This window comes from Periplaneta americana, chromosome 7, assembly GCF_040183065.1.
Source record: "Periplaneta americana isolate PAMFEO1 chromosome 7, P.americana_PAMFEO1_priV1, whole genome shotgun sequence".
NCBI lineage: Eukaryota > Metazoa > Arthropoda > Insecta > Blattodea > Blattidae > Periplaneta > Periplaneta americana.
In genome coordinates this window covers 77924754-77942753 of record NC_091123.1, presented here as the reverse complement: position 1 = coordinate 77942753, position 18000 = coordinate 77924754, and the positions used below count along the sequence as shown (strand labels likewise).

General features: G+C 38.0%; 1 protein-coding gene and 1 non-coding gene across 6 annotated transcripts in view; both read left to right on the top strand.

Moving 5' to 3' along the window:
* LOC138703217 (POU domain protein 2-like) overlaps nt 1–18000 on the top strand; it is a 2136291-nt gene that overhangs the window by 1665589 nt on the left and 452702 nt on the right. For 4 of the 5 annotated variants that reach the window (XM_069830923.1, XM_069830920.1, XM_069830921.1 and 1 more), the window contains exon 1: nt 15094–16435. The exons of the other annotated variant lie outside the window; for it this stretch is intronic. In XM_069830923.1, coding sequence (XP_069687024.1) covers nt 16171–16435 — 265 coding nt within the window. In that variant the 5' untranslated portion in view covers nt 15094–16170. Of the gene's footprint in view, nt 1–15093; nt 16436–18000 lie in introns of those variants that run through there. 5 annotated transcript variants of the gene reach the window in all.
* TRNAC-GCA (transfer RNA cysteine (anticodon GCA)) lies at nt 13062–13137 on the top strand. Its single transcript has one exon. It is a non-coding gene; the product is annotated as a tRNA-Cys (tRNA).

Genomic DNA, 18000 nt, shown 5'->3' with positions numbered 1-18000 from the left:
CACCCTTCATTAAACTATGGTATTCACATAACTTTAACCCTTGCTTTCTCCGTTTTTAATAAATGGCGCTTGGCCCACTATGGCTCTGAAGTCTTCAGTTACATATTTTTTCCTTAGTTCTGTCTGAAAATTAAAAATGTTGGAGAAATAGGCTGCTAAGATCATTATATTTAATTATAATACTAGATTTTTTTTTACATATTTCGCACAATAATACATATTTTAAGATAAGTACACATTTTTACAAAAAATTAACATCAATGCCAAATGTCGTTTAATTAGAGGTCTTGTAAAGAAAATTAATCAATATTTCATCCTAAACTAAAATGAAATTATAAAAATGTTTATACAAATTTAAACTCATTGTTGTCAGTACATAATTGGATACATACTTCAGCGTTCAGGACAGACAAGCACTTAGTTAATCGTGAAAAATTGGAAATAGTCCTTGAAAGAAATCAGGATTACGCCAGTTTATTTACTATTAACCAAATCTTCATCGGAAAAATGCGGAACCTTTCACAAGACGTTGCTGTTAGCCACATCCATTTGTTTAAATACTGTAAGTACCTGTAACCTAATGGGATGTCGAGAGATAAATATTCTATCCAATCACCGATGGAAATTCAGCTACTGAAAATATGGAGGAATATCTTGTAGCACATTGTTCTTCATTGCCTTGATTGACTTTGAATTCGCATCAAAAACTGTATCGTGACATATACAGGGTGTAAGGGATACAAGTGCCATTATTTTAACTGATGATTATTCATGTCATAAGGAAGAAAAAATGTTCTTACAATTTTTTAATTGCAATAGTTAACCAATTATTTATTAAAGTTTACAATAGTACACGTTTTCAACGTTGCTGGGTGGGGAGGAGGGGTTTAAAAGTACACAGTACAGCTCAAGCGGTTACAGACATACCGGTACAAAACAGATGCTCTGTTCCAATGCAGGGGCGGACCAAGACAATACTGTTGTTTACATAAAACGAGCAGCAAATACAAACTTTCAATCTCATTAATAGAACATTATGGTAAAATTACATTTTATGTAACAATATTGCTCCATTCTTTTATTGTGCATCTAAAAAATAAACAATAATGGTGTTCTGCACAAAATCACATGAACTTTTTTTCTGATGCAACATTTTAATCTCTCCCGCTTCCGTAAAGCAGTATCACTTTTAAACAAATTTCTGGTTGTGTGATTTTCGAAACGGGATAATAATCGTTGAGAAACTGCTACTAAAGTTCGCCGATTAGGTAACCTTCATTGCGGAAAACATTGACGGTACATCACCTTGCCTCACTTGAATTGCGACGACTTTCTCCATAAATTAATAACACATGATATTCCTAAACTGTGTATGACATTGTAAGTTTCTTATCGAATACCCTGTACTGAACTGCCATCCGCTCGGCAGTAGAGCTACGGACAGGGAGTTTGAATTCAGCTGACTCGTACTTATGTCTATGCAGAGTACTGCTTGCTAAACTTTGCCACGTCTCTCACTCCAGAATATTGACAAATTTTAGCATGCATTTTTATTTAATTTCACGAAAACGTAATAAAAAACACAAATATTTATTTAAACTAATATTAACTCTTTGCTAGATATACCTACTGATGTATTTGTTTTCGTAATTTTACCAACGATATAAGCAGTATAACGCAAATAAAATAAGAAAACGATTTTTTTTGGGAAAACTATCAAGTTTTGAATTTATGTTGTATGAACATTTTTTGATCCTGTAGATCATTCCCAACGACTGTGAAAAGGACGGCACTTACACCCCTTACATCCAATAGAAATGTGTAAATTGACTAGTTTCTATGAAATGAATCTTATTTAGTTAAAATAAAATTATTTCTTGAAATAAATAACAATTTATTTTTAACTCCCTGTGAAATTTTATTATTACACATTTAGTACATATTTTCAGAGTTTTAGTTACATATTTTTAGATTTTTAAGGTCAATATTACATAAAAATCCGGACTCTACTGATAAGACTTGAAAATTCTGTCTCGTATACTTAGTAAATGAAACAATAAAATTGTACGTCGGGACAGAGGAATCGTTGTTTTAGCCGTCACTAAATGATGGGGAGGAAACTGCTTTGACATTGAGCTGCGATGTAAGTTGAAATCAGATTATTGCGAGAATGGGAAAGACAAGATCACAGTACAACACAGCATATGTGCTGATCAGCTGTTACATCATCAAGGCACAAAAGCAGGTTCATGACTTGAGAGACATAACATGTCGGTGAGTGACCTTCACGGGGAAAATAATGTCAAAATATTATGAAATGTCCTCTAGTACAGACGTCATGTTCGGCGGAAGTGTGATAGCCATCGCCTCATTTGTGTAGGGCTTGTTTATTTTCGAGAAGTATCGAAGTATCTGTCCCCTCTTGTACTCCGCGAGTGGAAACGGATGTGGGTGGAACCGACTTACTGTCATACACGAACCTCTGCATTTCCAAGAATTCATTTGGCCATCTACCTCTGTCGTCACTTAATGCTGCGAGTTTGGAACTCATCTTCACAGACGGACTAATACACACGTAAAATATGCAGCTCTCTTCCGCATTAGAAATGTTCACATGCTACTTCAGGAGTAATGTTTAAGTCACCTCCTTTTTCACTCATCTGTAGGGTTTATATTGTGTATGACGAAAAGCCAAATCTGTCCAACGTTTTTCCATTAGAAATTCCGTTTCTTGCAGTTTTATTTAATACATTTTTGCCATTAACTATAGGCCTACATGCTGAAGTCTGTGTGATGTATCTTGTTTCACTGTGAAAAGAGAGAGAGAGGAGATATGTCTTACTCCGTCTGTATTCTTATGGCGATGGGGGAGTGAAGTGATGCTGTCCATCCATCCAGTGGCGGAAGGGACTAGTTGATACATTCTGTAGCGCAAAATAAAATTACAAAATATCTCTCTTCGTACTGTGTAGTTCCGTCACTGAGCTTGTCTTTCAAGAAATTGAGTTCCGGTAGCCTGTACAATAACAAGGTTTTGAAAGGAATCCTGAAAATTTACAACCCTCCTATAATCTCCACTCTCATTTGAAGGGACTTGGTTTTATTGCTACTGAGACAAGATAAACCTTACCAGGTATAGTTTCACTCTATATTATTATTATTATTATTATTATTATTATTATTATTATTATTATTATTATTATTATTATTATTATTATTATTATTATTACTTCAAGTCAGTAAGGAGAAGGTTTGTAAGTAGGCCTAAATCCCGAGAAAACAAAGTACATGATTATGTCTCGTGACCATAGCATAGTACGACATTGAAATATAAAAATTGGATAATTTATCCTTTCAAAACATGGAATAAATTCAAATGCATTGAATCAACAGCAACAAATATAAATGACACTCAAGAGGAAATTAAATGCAGAATAAATGTGGGAAATCCCTGTTATTATTCGGTTGAGAAGCTTTTGTCTTCCAGCCTGCTCTCAAAAAAGCTGAAAGTTAGAATTTATAAAATAGTTATATTACCGGTTGTTCTGTATGATTCTCAAACTTGGACTCTCACTTTGAGAGAGGAACAGAGATTAAGGGTGTTCGAGAATGAGGTGCTTAGGAAAATATTTGGGGCTAAGAGGGATGAAGTTACAGGAGAATGGAGAAAGTTACACAACGCAGAACTGCACGCATTGTATTCTTCATCTGACGTAATTAGGAATATTAATTTCAGACGTTTAGGATGGGCAGGGCATGTAGCACGTACGGTGAATCTAAAAATGCATAACTTATAGAGTGTTAGTTGGAAGACCTGAGCGAAAAGACCACTGGGGAGACCAAGATGTAGATGAGAGGATAATATTAAAATGGATTTGAAGAGGGTAGGATATGATGCAAGAGACTGGATTAATCTTGCTCAGGAGAGGGACTGATGGCGGGCTTATGTGAGTGAGGCAATGAACCTTGGGGCTTCTTATAAAAACCATTTGTAAGTATTATTATTATTATTATTATTATTATTATTATTATTATTATTATTATCATTGTTATAGCATACTAGATTTACATGAAAATACATCTTCCTGTGTGCAATTGTACAATTGAAATTTTCTTCCTCCATTCATTTCTATCTTTCAGTCGCCATCCAGTAATGTTCAGTTTTTGCTTGGAGGAGAGATATTTTAGGGAAGACTATACAGAGCAGGCCTGCACAAACAGCGCTCATTGAGCGCGGCCTCTCCTTCGGAGCGGGAAAGCGTCCAAACAGCTAGCCGAAAAGGTACATCGGAATGACGTATGCCTGCTATAGGTAGAGGACAGTCCACACAGCTATCTGGTGTAATGTGTATTATCAGTAGCTATTTCACTTTGCCTATCTACGGCTACATAATGGAGGAATCTAAAAGACGGAAAAGTGATCATCAGGCAAATTCTTTCAATATTGCATGGGAAAATGCTTATTTTTTCTACAGCAGCTGGAGTCAATACTTATCTGCCACAAAAGTTTGAAAGAAAGAGGAAAATATAATGTAATGCGTCATTACTAGTCCACACATAGAGATACGATGGTTTTGTTAGTGAAGATCGCAATAAAAAGATTCAGGAGTTCAAAGTTGTATTATTACATGAGGTAGGGTACGTTAGAATTTATTAATCTTTAACAATTTAAATATCTCTCTTCAGGGAAAAGACCAGCTCATTGTTGATATGTTGAATAAATTACGGAATTTCAATCATAAACTTACACGTTTCGTAAGTCAGTTTCGGGAAGGTAATATGGCTTACTTTCTAACGATAGAAACTGCTCGTGATGAAGCCATGTTAAACGATTATATGCAAATATTAATTGAAATTCAAAATGAATTTAATTTTAGGTTCCAAGATCTTGTTTTAATTGGAAATAAGTTTAAAGTTATCATAATAAATTCCTTTAATAACAGTTGAAATAGTGTCATAGGATATACAGCTTGAACTTACTGATCTTCATATGGCCTAAGGACTAAAGACCGTTTCAATAATACTACTAGTCTGGTTGAGTTTTACAAGACTAAACCTCAGCAATAATTTTCACGACTACACAAGCTGGCTGTGAAAATGATTACTATGTTTGGCTCAACATTTATATTTGTGAGTAACTATTTTCTATTATCAATTTTAATAAAGACAGACATCGAACATCTGTAACTGATGTTTCATTACGATCAGTAGGCTACTGTTCCTTTCATCTGCCAACAACATAAAACCCTGTTTTGAAGTACAGTACTGATAAATAAAAATATAACAAAATGATATTGTATATTTAAGTAGCTATAGAGTTTTTATTATTTCTGTAAAATAAATATTTCTTTAGTAATTAATAATAATCCAAGATAGTTTTGTAAACACTGAAAGGGAATTCATTTCATGAACACTCGTACTAGTACTTTTGTGTACATTTTGTACGAGATCACCCCTTCTTCCAGTCCACCCTTATACAGAGCTCAGCCAATATCTGCATTCCGCTCTCGAGCTGTGAGCCGACTCGGAGAGCGCAAACCTTGTACAGGCCTGCTGTAGAACGTAATGGCGAAAATTTTGAGCAATGGAGCTGTAGATAACTCTTGCGAAGGATTGTATTTACAGTACATGCGGAACGCCAAGATCAGAATAAAGACTTGAGTTTCTAACGTACCCTGGAGCGCTAGTGATCAACCAAAGACATCTGTTTTGAATGGTTTGAACTCTTATTTTCCGAAATTCCCTCAAACGAAATCGGACCATAACTTTCCCCTCTACAAAAGTACATCACCATCATAAACTGCAGAAGACCTTCTGGCCTGTCACGGTTTCACGAAGTTTTGTTTCATTTTTAAATAAATAATTGTTTTCTCCAGCGTAGCTCTGCCAACATTTCATTTTCCAATTGGTTTACTATAATAAATATATTTGTAATGTTAGGTATTCTAAGCGTTAGTGTAAGCAAATCGTCTCCATATTGTATTTTACTGTTTTATCTGCTATTTTTTTTTATTTCTGGTTAATTTTCTATGCCTTCAATCCTTTTGTAATCCAAAATGTTTCCTGCTGAAGGTCGGAGTAATTTTAACTATGAAACTACACTGTTTCAAAATTAACTTGATAATCTTGCTTTTAGATGTGATGAAACTACGAGTAAGTAAGAAATTTCTGTATTTGATTATGAATCTTTATTGAAAGCCCCTTGTTTATAGGAGATAATGTGATAAATGATAACACAGTACAAAGAAGCTGTGGGATGAAAAGAATGCGTGTGGCTGTGTTGGAGACGGTCATGGGTTTTACGTGAATACGTATCGAGAGATATAGACAAGATCTTTCGTTTGGCACCAAAATCAGGGTTCTACCACATCGGAATCGCGAAATATAGGCCTACTACCCGGAAATATTCGCGCAAGCCCAAAATGGTCGCCAGTCGCCGCGAGATGGCACCAAGTTCCTGCTCGCATCGTAGTTGTATACTCGATCGGAAGGAACACATTTATTTCAATCGTGTTATTAATAACGAAATCGTTATGTCGAAATGGACCAGCCTGCAAACGTTGCATCGAAGTTTCCATTCTGGTACCCCATATATCGGTCTCATTTTAAAGACATATTCACGTAAGAAAAACTTATGAAAACGAAGTATTCGGAGGAAAGCTGTCTCATAACAAAACTCCTGTCCACAAAGTATCTAATAGGATCGATCCCGAAAGTATATGGTTAATTAGTTTTGAAAAAAAAAACAGAGCTTACTTGGGGTAGAATTAGAATTGCAGTACCTGAATAACGCAATCTCTTCCGCCGATAAAGGTGTTAACATCTGTGATATGATTTATCATTAATTCGAACTCAAAAATGATCACAATACTACCTTCAGAGAAATTTGAATGATTGAAAAGTTTAGGGTTACTCGCATTGCACAAGATCATATTCATTTTACGATTTAGAGCTGTGCAACTATGTATGACAGGGGATTTTCTTCTTTCGCTATTATTTTGAGCCTCATGAAGTCTGATACCATTAACTCACTTCCAAGAATTAGGCCTACCAAGAAGGCACCACTTATGAGGCAACTAGGACAGGAAATAATGGGGTAGGGTGACCAGTTCCTTTCCCCCTCCATTGCATACATCGCTGACTAGCTACATATTAAACTAATCAGTCTTCAGATGGATACAGACAATATTGTTCTTCCTCTGACACATATCGTCAAGTGAGATGTACTGTCTGATAACACTAGTCAACAAATTTTAACTTTTTGTCTGTCACAGAAATGAAATCAGCTGATTTTTACTAAATCGACCCTGCTGATTACGAAAATGGCAGCGAAAAATCTGTAACACGTAACATTTTTGTGTGACAGAAGGGGAAATATTTTGATTAAAAAAAACGTTTTCGCGCATTTCAAAAGACGTAATTACAACAGTGAAAATAAATAAATTCCTAAAATGCAAAATTTATACACAAAATACACTGACGTTTCACAGAAAAATAATAACGCCGCATAAATAATAATTACAATAAGAAAAAATGGCATTAGGTTCCTTTTTTCCCCTTCAAAATAGGCTTTTACTTTATTAATTTAAAACTGGATGAAAGTAACTATAATTTTTTAAGGTTTATAAATTAAATTGATTAAAATCTCAAATCAAATAATTTAGGAGCCCTACATTGAAGTAAACAACCATATACAGACTTCAAGCTAGATTTTTAAAAAAAGTATTTAGTTACTTGGAGTTATTTTTTCCTCTTGTAGTTTGAGTCACCTTCTCTGAACAAAAACCAACAGTAGTCCCCCATCATACTAGAATCCCACCTTCCTAGATATATCGTTGTTCCATCCTGTGTATATCTTGATGGAATCTTTCCCCTTTTTCATCGCTTACAGCTCCTAAGTTCTCTAGGAAAAAGTCCAGATTGGAATGGAGGAAATGTATTTTCAGTGACATTCGACAACCAAGCTTCTGGTAACTATGCAGGAGTTCGTGTACAAACTGTTGGTAATTGTCAGCTTTATTGTTACCTAAAAACCCACTAACAACACTTACAAAGGCATTCCAAGCTTCTTGTTCCTTAACACTTAATTTTTTTTCAAAGCTCTCATCTTTCAAAAGTTTCCTAATTTGAGGGCCAACAAAAATTTCATCTTTCACTTTAGTCTCACTGAGTTTCGGAAACATATTCCTTACATATGCAAAACCTTCTCCGTTTTTATCCATAGCTTTAACAAAACTTTTCATTAAACTAAGCTCGATATGTAAAGAAGGAAGCAGTAATTTTTCCGGTTTTACTAAAGGGACATACTTGATATTATGTTCTCCTGGGACATAGCTTTCTCTGGGAAGCCAGTCTTCACTATGTAGTGTTTTTCAGTCGCTCTACTACCCCACAAACAGAGAAAGCAACAGTATTTTGTGAATCCATCCTGAAGTCCAAGCAATAAGGCAACAATTTTCAAATCTCCGCAGAGTTGCCAGCAGTATATTTTATATTGGAATGCATCTAGTAACACTGACAAATTTATATGTTTCCTTCATATCTACTGAATACGCCACTGGAATTGATGGTTTAGTGTTTCCATTGTGCAATAACACTGCTTTTAAACTTATTTTGGAAGAATCTATGAATAATCTCCATTCCTCTGGGATGTGTTGAAATCCTAGTTCTTCCATTAAGCCGTCTATATTTACACACATTCACATAGAATTCTTCATTATAAAATACTTTGAAAACCGTTCATGTCTCTTCCTGTACAACGAAATTTTAGTATCTGGTGCTAGCAGGTCCCTTTGTTGCAGTCTAGACCCTAAAATCTCAGCTTGTTGTTTAGTGAGATTAAGATCTCTTATTAAGTTGTTCAGTTCACATTGTTGAATTAAATGGGGTTCTTTATGATGTTCTGGGCTATAGGACGGATCAGAGAATGTTGATGGTTGAGCTAAATCATCTGTTTGTTCTATTGGAAGAACCAATTCCTCCAATTGCGAAGGAGGATTAGGAACAGGGAGTTTTGGTCCAGGTAGTACAGGTCTTATTGCAGATGGAACATTAGGATATTCAATTTTAGATCTTGTTTTCTTTGAAAATCCCGTAATCTTTGTTAAACAGAAATAACAGTCTTCTGCATGGCTTGTCGGTTCACGCCAGATCATTGGAACTTCAAACGACATACTTCGAGTCTTCTCTCCGTTCATCCAGTTTATCAGTTTTGAGTAACATGTTGTGCAGCACATATGGGGAGCCCATGATTTGTCCTCATCACACACATTACATTCAAAATAGTAATAATATGCTTGTTTTAACTTATCTGATAACGGCCGACGCTGCGATTTTGCCGTAAATTCTCCACATACGTAACAAAAGCTGTCCGGCGAATTTACAAACGCACGACGAGATTTTTTCATTCTGAGAAAGAGTAAATGAACGCGAAGATAAACACTTAAAACCAGCGGTACAACTTGTCACAAGCTCAAATAATATTCAACTAATCCTAAAATGCAATCTATTTCACTCTAAAAGTCCACCCTCTCAGTGCTTTCTGTCGGTCTAGCGTCATAAAGCAATAAAATAATACAGGTATATATCCTCCACTACGCACCTTATTAATGCAGACTCATGTATTTGAAAGAACCTATTCCTTAAAATACACTTTTAGTATATCCTGAGCAACGATAAGTTATAAAACGTATGAATATACTGTGTAACCGTTTAAATAAAGTCCATAGTTCGATACCCGAGTTCTTTGGTAAATTCATTCTTATTTTTTCACAATTTCCAATTTTCCTCTTAAATGGTGCGTGATGGAAAATTTTCAAGTTTAGATCTAGTATCAGCACACAAAAATTGATCTAAAATGACCATTTTCACCCTTGTGACAAAAACCTTGTTGACTAGTGTAATAGATGTACATATCAGCCAGAACCCCAATCAGATGATAATCTCTGTTCCAATCTTCTGTAATGTGTGCATTTTATTTCTTTGCGTAATCATTTCCTTGATGAACCGAACTCTTGATCTTATCTATCAAGATATTAACTTACTTAGAGCAATGTCATAATAATAATAATAATAATAATAATAATAATAATAATAATAATAATAATAATAATAATAATAATAATAATAATACTTACTTACAAATGGCTTTTAAGGAACCCGGAGGTTAATTGCCGCCCTCACATAAACCCCATCGGTCCCTATCCTGTGCAAGATTAATCCACTCTCTATCATCATATCCCACTTCCCTCAAATCCATTTTAATAGTATCCTCCCATCTACGTCTCGGCCTCCCCAAAGATGTTTTTCCCTCCGTCTACCCAACTAACACTCTATATGCATTTCTGGATTCGCCCATACGTGCTACATGCCCTGCCCATCTCAAACTTCTGGATTTAATGTTCCTAAATTATGTCAGGTGAAGAATACAATGCATGCAGTTCTGTCTTTGTTGGTCTACTGGTCGGCTTCTTTGCCATTGGAACCGTTGTCTGTCGGCCCAAACTGAACTAGCGAAGACGGATTTTTTTTTTTTCGTGGTTGGTAACTTTATAGCATCTATTAGATGCTTTATGGTTGTGCTAACAGATGGACTTACTTGTTAACAATGTGACGCTGAAACGTGTGTTCAGGTTACTGCCCAGCGACAGTCCTGATGTATTTTTATATTTGTGATAATTGGTTAATTAATATTAACCCGGCATATCACAATCACACTCACATTCATACAAATTTCCAGACTCTAGACTCCCAGGGAATTCCTCTTCTTCAAGAAAAATTCACCGAGAGCCGAGCCCGGGAATCGAACCCGGGACCTCCTGATCTGGAAAGTATTATGAAAATACTGTGCCAACCAAAATTCATTTGTCAAATTATATGCATTAATCTATTAGGAAATTACTGCTGTCTCTCATTTAGATTTGTGTTTTGTGTTTTAGACGTGAAGTTGGCCATGGTAAACAATAATGCTACAGTTTATCTTTTGTTTTATTTGTTGTTTGGAGTTATTAAGAATTGAAGGAGAGATCAGTATTATTCTGAGTTGTAATTTATTAATACTGATTGAGAGTTGAAGAAGAGATCATGTTGACTCCTGAAAAGCAAGTGGAGTTAATACTGTTATGTGGGAATAATCGCAGAACAAAGGAAGCTGCAGACGAGTTTCATCGTCGTCATCCAGACATTCCAAAACAATCAGGCCAATGTACTACAGTACCTATAGGCAGTTTATTACATACATTTGAAACAACGTTTAACTTGCTCGACATGAAATGTTGTGGTCATCCTAAATCGGCTACTGACGAACAACATTGAATAGATGTGATTGCAAAGGTGTTGGGCAATTCTGAAAGGTCAGTGAGCTTTGTGGTTCGAGAGTGATATCTATTCGCAGAATATTTAAATTGGCACGTTTTCAGCCCTGCAAATTGCAGCATATACCCTCTTAGTATTAATGTAATTATTGAGTGTAATTAGTTACCACTGCCACCGGGTATTTACCCATTTGCAGTGTGAATGACCACATACACACATACACTGTGCAAGAAGATGATCCACGGAAGAGACGAGATAATTCAACTGGATCATGCGGTTTTTACATACTGCCCAACAAAATGCACGTCATTGGTCCAAAGAAAATCCTAGATGAATGCGTGAGTCCAATAATCCATAATCGGTAAATAATGGTGTGGTGTGGAGTAGGCTTACTTAGGGGATATAATTGTGGGACCATATATTTTTTATGGAACTGCGAATCAGTACACATTTGGCGTATTGTTGGATAATATGTTATGGACTTCTTATGATTTATCAGAGAAAACTAAATTGGCTGGGCCACTGGCTAAGAAGAAACTACGTACACTGAGATACACTGAGATGAAAGCAGAAAATCTGAAATATTGGAGAATGCTGGGTTTGCAGTGAAAGAGCTACCCTTGGACAAAACACAATGAATGAATATGATTTACCACTGATGAGAATGTAGTTTCAGCTAGAGAGGATTGGACGGGGGTAGACCTGAGTCATGGCCTGCACGGTCACCAAACCTCACACCTCTACATTTTTTCTGTGGAGATATGATAAACAGCATGTATTTCAGAGAGACCCTGCAACTATAGGACCAAGGATCACCCATGTTATCCAACGAGAAGTCACAGAAGAAAGTCAGGGTCGTGAGAAACGTGTTCAAGTTGACTAAATGAAGTAATTACACTTTGAACATTTACGATAGTGCACTGTGCAGTTACACTGAGAACAGTAATCTTTACACATGCAACCGTAGTCATGTTCACCTGAAGGTAATGCAATGTACGAGTAATAATATAATAATATTTTGTTATCGGTATTTCATGGTGGAATGTGTTTACTAAGAGATTTGTTGCAAAGAAAGTAATTTTTATGTCTACATTTGTCATTTCAAAATAATACTTTTTTTCCCCATTTGACAAGTAACGTTTGTGTTATACGGTATTATCATGATTTCCTTCGGAAGAAAATTTAAAACTGGCATTTTTTTTGTCTTGGATTTCCGATACTTAAAATCCCGTCACTGATTAATAGCGCTCCAAGTTACATCAGAATTAAACTTTGAATGTAGCACATCGGACTTACATGGAATGTCAAAATTTACGCACATTACTTCCACTCTTCATCTATAATCTCTCCATCTTGTATTTCTCTTATCTTACTTCTTATTTCAGGGAATGTTTAATATATAATGAGAAAAGTTCTGGAAGTTTCGAGTATAAATGTTCTTAGTGGTTTGGAGATGATTTCATTTAAATTAAAACCTACTACTACTACTACTACTACTACTACTACTACTACTACTACTACTACTACTACTACTATTATTATTGTTTTTATTATTATCATCATCAGTGATGATGATAATCATCACCATTATCGTCTTTTCTCAACATGATTCATAATTTATCCTAGATATTATTACTATTTAATACGAGAAAAATTCGTACCGGCACCGGAAATCGAACCCAGGACCTCTCAGCTCTGCGCGCTGAGCGCTCTTTCCAACTGAGCTATGCCGGGACACGATACACGGCGCCGGCATAGCTCAGTTGGAAAGAGCGCTCAGCGCGCAGAGCTGAGAGGTCCTGGGTTCGATTCCCGGTGCCGGTACGAATTGTTCTCGTATTAAATAGTAATAATACACATTGGCTACTTCATAGTAGTCGTGTAATATTCAATGAGGTGGGCGAGACCTCATAATGAATATGCAATGTATTATCCTAGATAGTTTTCCTCATGTTCAGAACCAGAAAATGTGATGTGGTTCTAGGTATTACAATGCACGTATTTGTTCCTCTACTGGCAATATTTCCAGGTTTTACATCAGTCTTCGTGTATATACTTCAGATATGTAATACAATAGACTATATTTTAGATAATTTTCAGCCAAGACACCAAGTTCTGGTTTTACGGTATAGCAACAGCAATCAGTTGTCATGATTTTATATATATGAATTACAAGTTAGCAGTATTCGGCTTATATTATTTTATTACTGAACGATTAGTGTCAGTTGTATAATGATCCACAGATACAAATTGCTTTGGTACAGTACATGGTTATTTATAACTACAGTAGAATTACAATTATCCGAACACCAAATTTTCGGATGACCAATTATCCGGATCTATTTTCAGGAAGTTTATAAATAATTTATTCAGTGACAGAAAATAGTTCTCTTTGCTCCGGAAGAATTCTCAATGTGTTGCAGAAAATACTCCCGCAATATGAAGAGTTCCTTTTAATGTTTCCTTGAATGTGCAGGTCGCCCTGAGTGGCGCATTTGGTATAGCGCTGACTTTCTGTGCCCGACGTTGCGGGTTCGATCCCTGCCCACGTCGGTGGCATTTAAGTGTGCTTAGCGCCAGGCTTATGTCACTAGATTTAGTGGCATGTAAAAGAACTCCTGCGGGACAAAATTCCGGCACACCGACGACGCTAATATAACCTCGGCATTTGCGAGCGTCATTAAATAAATCATATTTTTTTTAATGTACAGTACTGTCATTTCCCATAACTATGGTCCTGGAACACAACTATGGGCCTTTCAAATTTTGTACTCCATAACGTAGTACCTCGTTTATCTATATTTTTGCTGTACTGTAGTTTGAAGTCAAGTCACTGCAGCTATCTACGAACTGTCTATATTACTTCTACAATGTTCTTTGAATAATTGTTTCGTGGACCATAGTTGTGTTCCAGGACCATAGTTAAGGGAAATGACGGTACTTTAAAATATACTTTTGTGTTTAAATATTTGTAAGTTTCTTAAAATACTTTTTCATGTTTAAATATTTTTAACTTCTGTTTTTTTAAAGAGTTTTTGTGTTTAAATAATTGTAACATATTTTGTTTGTTTTTTTAATACACGCAGTACTTTCACAACAGCATGTAGCTAGAGTGATTTTCCCTTCATCCGGATTTCCACATATTCGGATCATCCCTATCCCCAATTAGACCGGATAACTGGAGTTGTACCACAGTTAATATATTAGACTGCGGTTCTACTGTACAGTATTTCGAATATTCTTGTATTTGTCAGAAACTTTGAAAACTTGACATTCTGTTAATGAAGATATTATTATTATTATTATTATTATTATTATTATTATTATTATTATTATTATTATTTCAACAATAGCACCTCCTTGCGGCAGTTTGTGGATTTCTTGTCTGTCATAAAGCAACAAGTTACTTGGGCTCAAAACCCGGATTTCCTTTCAATTTCGTTCCGATGGCAGGGTGGTGGGGGTGGTGCACATTACCATCTTCTGGATTCTCATCGTCGAATAAGTCGTCGGTAGTTGCTGTAGGAAGTTAGCGGTGCACGGAATGCGTGTTGCTGACGATGAGACAGAAGATAGAGCCTTTTAGTGAGTGAGACAATGATGGTAAATACGAGGGAGTAGGAGAGTGAGTGAGAGGGATTGTGTGAGAGAGAGAGAGAGAGAGAGAGAGAGAGAGAGAGAGAGAGACGGTCGGAGGGAGCAGGCTGGCCAGTTGGTGAGGGGGGGGCACGTCGAGTATTGGTAGCCGTTCTCCCTTCAGTTGCCAGCTAGCAGCCGGACGGTCGGTGTACTTTGTATGGCCGCTCGTCTCTGGTACGGCTAACAGACAGGCTGGCTGCAAGCACCACGTGCTACTGACACCTGCAGCGAGAATCGTAGCTCGCGCCGAAACGTCGGGTCAGCACGTCGCCGAAACTGCAAGTGGAGGTGTCGAGGAGTGGAGTGTCAGTGCGCCCGCCGGCCGCATAGGTCCGTCGGACTGCCAAATCACAGAGAATAAATTGTAAATATCTGGAACAAGTGATCCTGACATGTGAATACGTAATGAGGCGGCGGTGCGCGTGCGCTGGACGGGCGTATGACGAAGATACCGAGGTGGGGTGTTTAGACTCGTACTGCCTGCCAATTGGTGCTCCCTTCTTTAAAAAAAATTAATACCTCCCCCCTACCGCTCCCTTCCCCTCCATCGATAACCCTCTCTTATTGATACCTTCCCCCCATTATCATCCCCGGGGAATGTTATTCAGCTGGAACCGACGTTCACACATGCCAATGCGATCGTGGAGTCGCGGCGCCCGTTCGTCTCTTCGGTTGTGACATTTCGTGGCAACCCCACGTGTGTTTGTGTTTGTGATCGTAAGACAGAAGCCATGCCGCGGTTATGCAGATGCACTTGCTGGATTTATCTCGGTGGTTCGTGAGTTTCGCATGGCACGTTTGTTTCCTGTGTACGCCATGATGACTAGTGGACCGGCGGCGCTGTGCGAGTGATTCACGTAACCTCTGCCCAGAGGAGGATGCTCAAGTGTTCTCCGCGGCCGTTCGTTGTTTTCACAGTGACACACAGAAGCGACTCTGGCGGACTTGAATAGAGACGCTATACGACGCTGGGTCGAGGAGGCGTCGGCGGTCGTCGCTTGCGGGGGCTTCGGCGGCAACACCGACAAGTCTGCGAACAACAACAACACCATCGAGAAGACGGTGGCCAGCAAGGCGGGGCACCAGCAGTGGTTCGGCGCGGCGCCCAGTCCCCAGCACCCCCAGCACTGGTGGGCGTCGTGGCCGGGGTTCAGCACGCCGGCCAAGACCGCGAGTACGGCAACCATCAGCCCTCCAGCCACCCCCAACAGTCCACCCATGCCCATGCTGCTGCAGCAGCCCCCGGCGCTGCACCACCACACCCCGCACGAAGAACAGCCCCTCGACTTCTCCGTGGGCACCATGAGCAAGTACAAGCAGCAGAACGGGGCCCTGCACATGGCGAGGCACCACAGGATCAACAACAGGCAGCCCCGCGCCAGGGGCTACCAGCAGGACTCGAGCAGCAGTTCCTCCGAAGACGAGGGGGTGGGCCCGCCTTCGCCGTCGGCTGCGGAGTCGCCCGGCCCGCTGCGAGGAGACGGTGAGTTCGCGCAATGGAAGTGACACGAGTGTGCAAGTGAAGCTCCAGCCCCAAATTTCTCTGTATTGGTGCAAACACAAGGCGCGTACAGAAAGTAAGTTCCGATTCGTTGTGACTGAAACGACATCTACAATATTACTCTGCCACCATAGGATAACACGAACTGTCAGCTATGTCTTCGGCAATTTCCTAGACTCCGTCGGTATCGAGATACTGGTAATCAAGGACGTAGATCACAGTAGAAGCTTCAAATAAACATAAAAGAAATTTATTTATCACCCATTTAAATTATTTCATCTACTTCCACTGTATGTCCTGGACCACATGCGTCTCGATAGTGGAACAGTCTAGAACATTACCACTTTTCTTTAGTCATTTCGCGCTACAAGCTCTTGTACACAAGCAGTTTATTCCGAACAATATTTGTCATTGATATTTTTCTCCGCTGAAAATCTGTTTAGATCTGAAATAGAAATGAGATGGCAAGGCTGATCTTGGAAAGAACTTAAATGCTGAAAATCTGATTCCGATGGCTATAAGTCACAGAAATCATATGCTCCATTGATGAATCAAAAAAATTCGAAAGAAAATCGTTCAAAGAGATGTGCAAAGCTTAAACTCAATGGGCGAAAGATCTGGATACTGCTTCCTTACAGCAGATGTCTCAATTCAAGAGGTTAATATGTGCAAGAGCAATTGACAGTATGTGTAATCTTGTGATAATCAAATAACAATAATGAAGATGTCATTGCGCTTATTCTCAACCAATTGGGACTTACTTTCTGGACGTTCCTCGTAGGTAGAAGCGAAGTGGTGCTGATGAATACGTTCTTTGCGGCTGTCACGAACTCGCAGCATTGGCCGGTAGTGCAAGCCCGACTGTCCGAGATCGCGAAATCACCGTCCGCGAGTAGAACTAGTAGCGAATGAAGTTCATACTCCGCGTAATTAAACTCCTATTTTAAATAAATCTGGTAATCCGTCTATTGCACGGGCGTGGTGTACGAATCGTTTCAGGCGCAACTCTGACGCTGTGAAAATTACGTTCTTGGGTTCGAATCCCGTCGGCGGTACGTATATTTTCACGTCATTTATGTGATTTCCACGCTACTGGTGTCCAGCCAGCTTCAGGATCAGAGTTACTTGAAAATCCGAAATAGACTTCGCGTAAGCAGTAACAAAGTTGTGGGAAAATCTACGTACTGTACCAATTTCACATAATTTTTGTGAATGGTGAATAAGTATTTGTCACAGTGAAACAAATTTTTAAATTCGTAAATGCGTAGTATTTGTAATTTTTTTTATTCCGGGCTATACTTAAAAGAAATTTTAATTTATACATTTAACGTGAATCTTTAGCGAATAACTGCGAACTAAAAACTGTAGTTTTTCCGACAATAAATTCAAAATAATCCTTCGCAAAGTGCAACTTGAAAACGGTTAACGAAATTAATATCCATTTTTATAAATTCAGTAAGCAGTGTGTGTGCAGTAATACATTAAATAATGAATTACACGACTGTTGTAATTTCAGTAACACTTTTTCCTGCTTTTATGAATACACA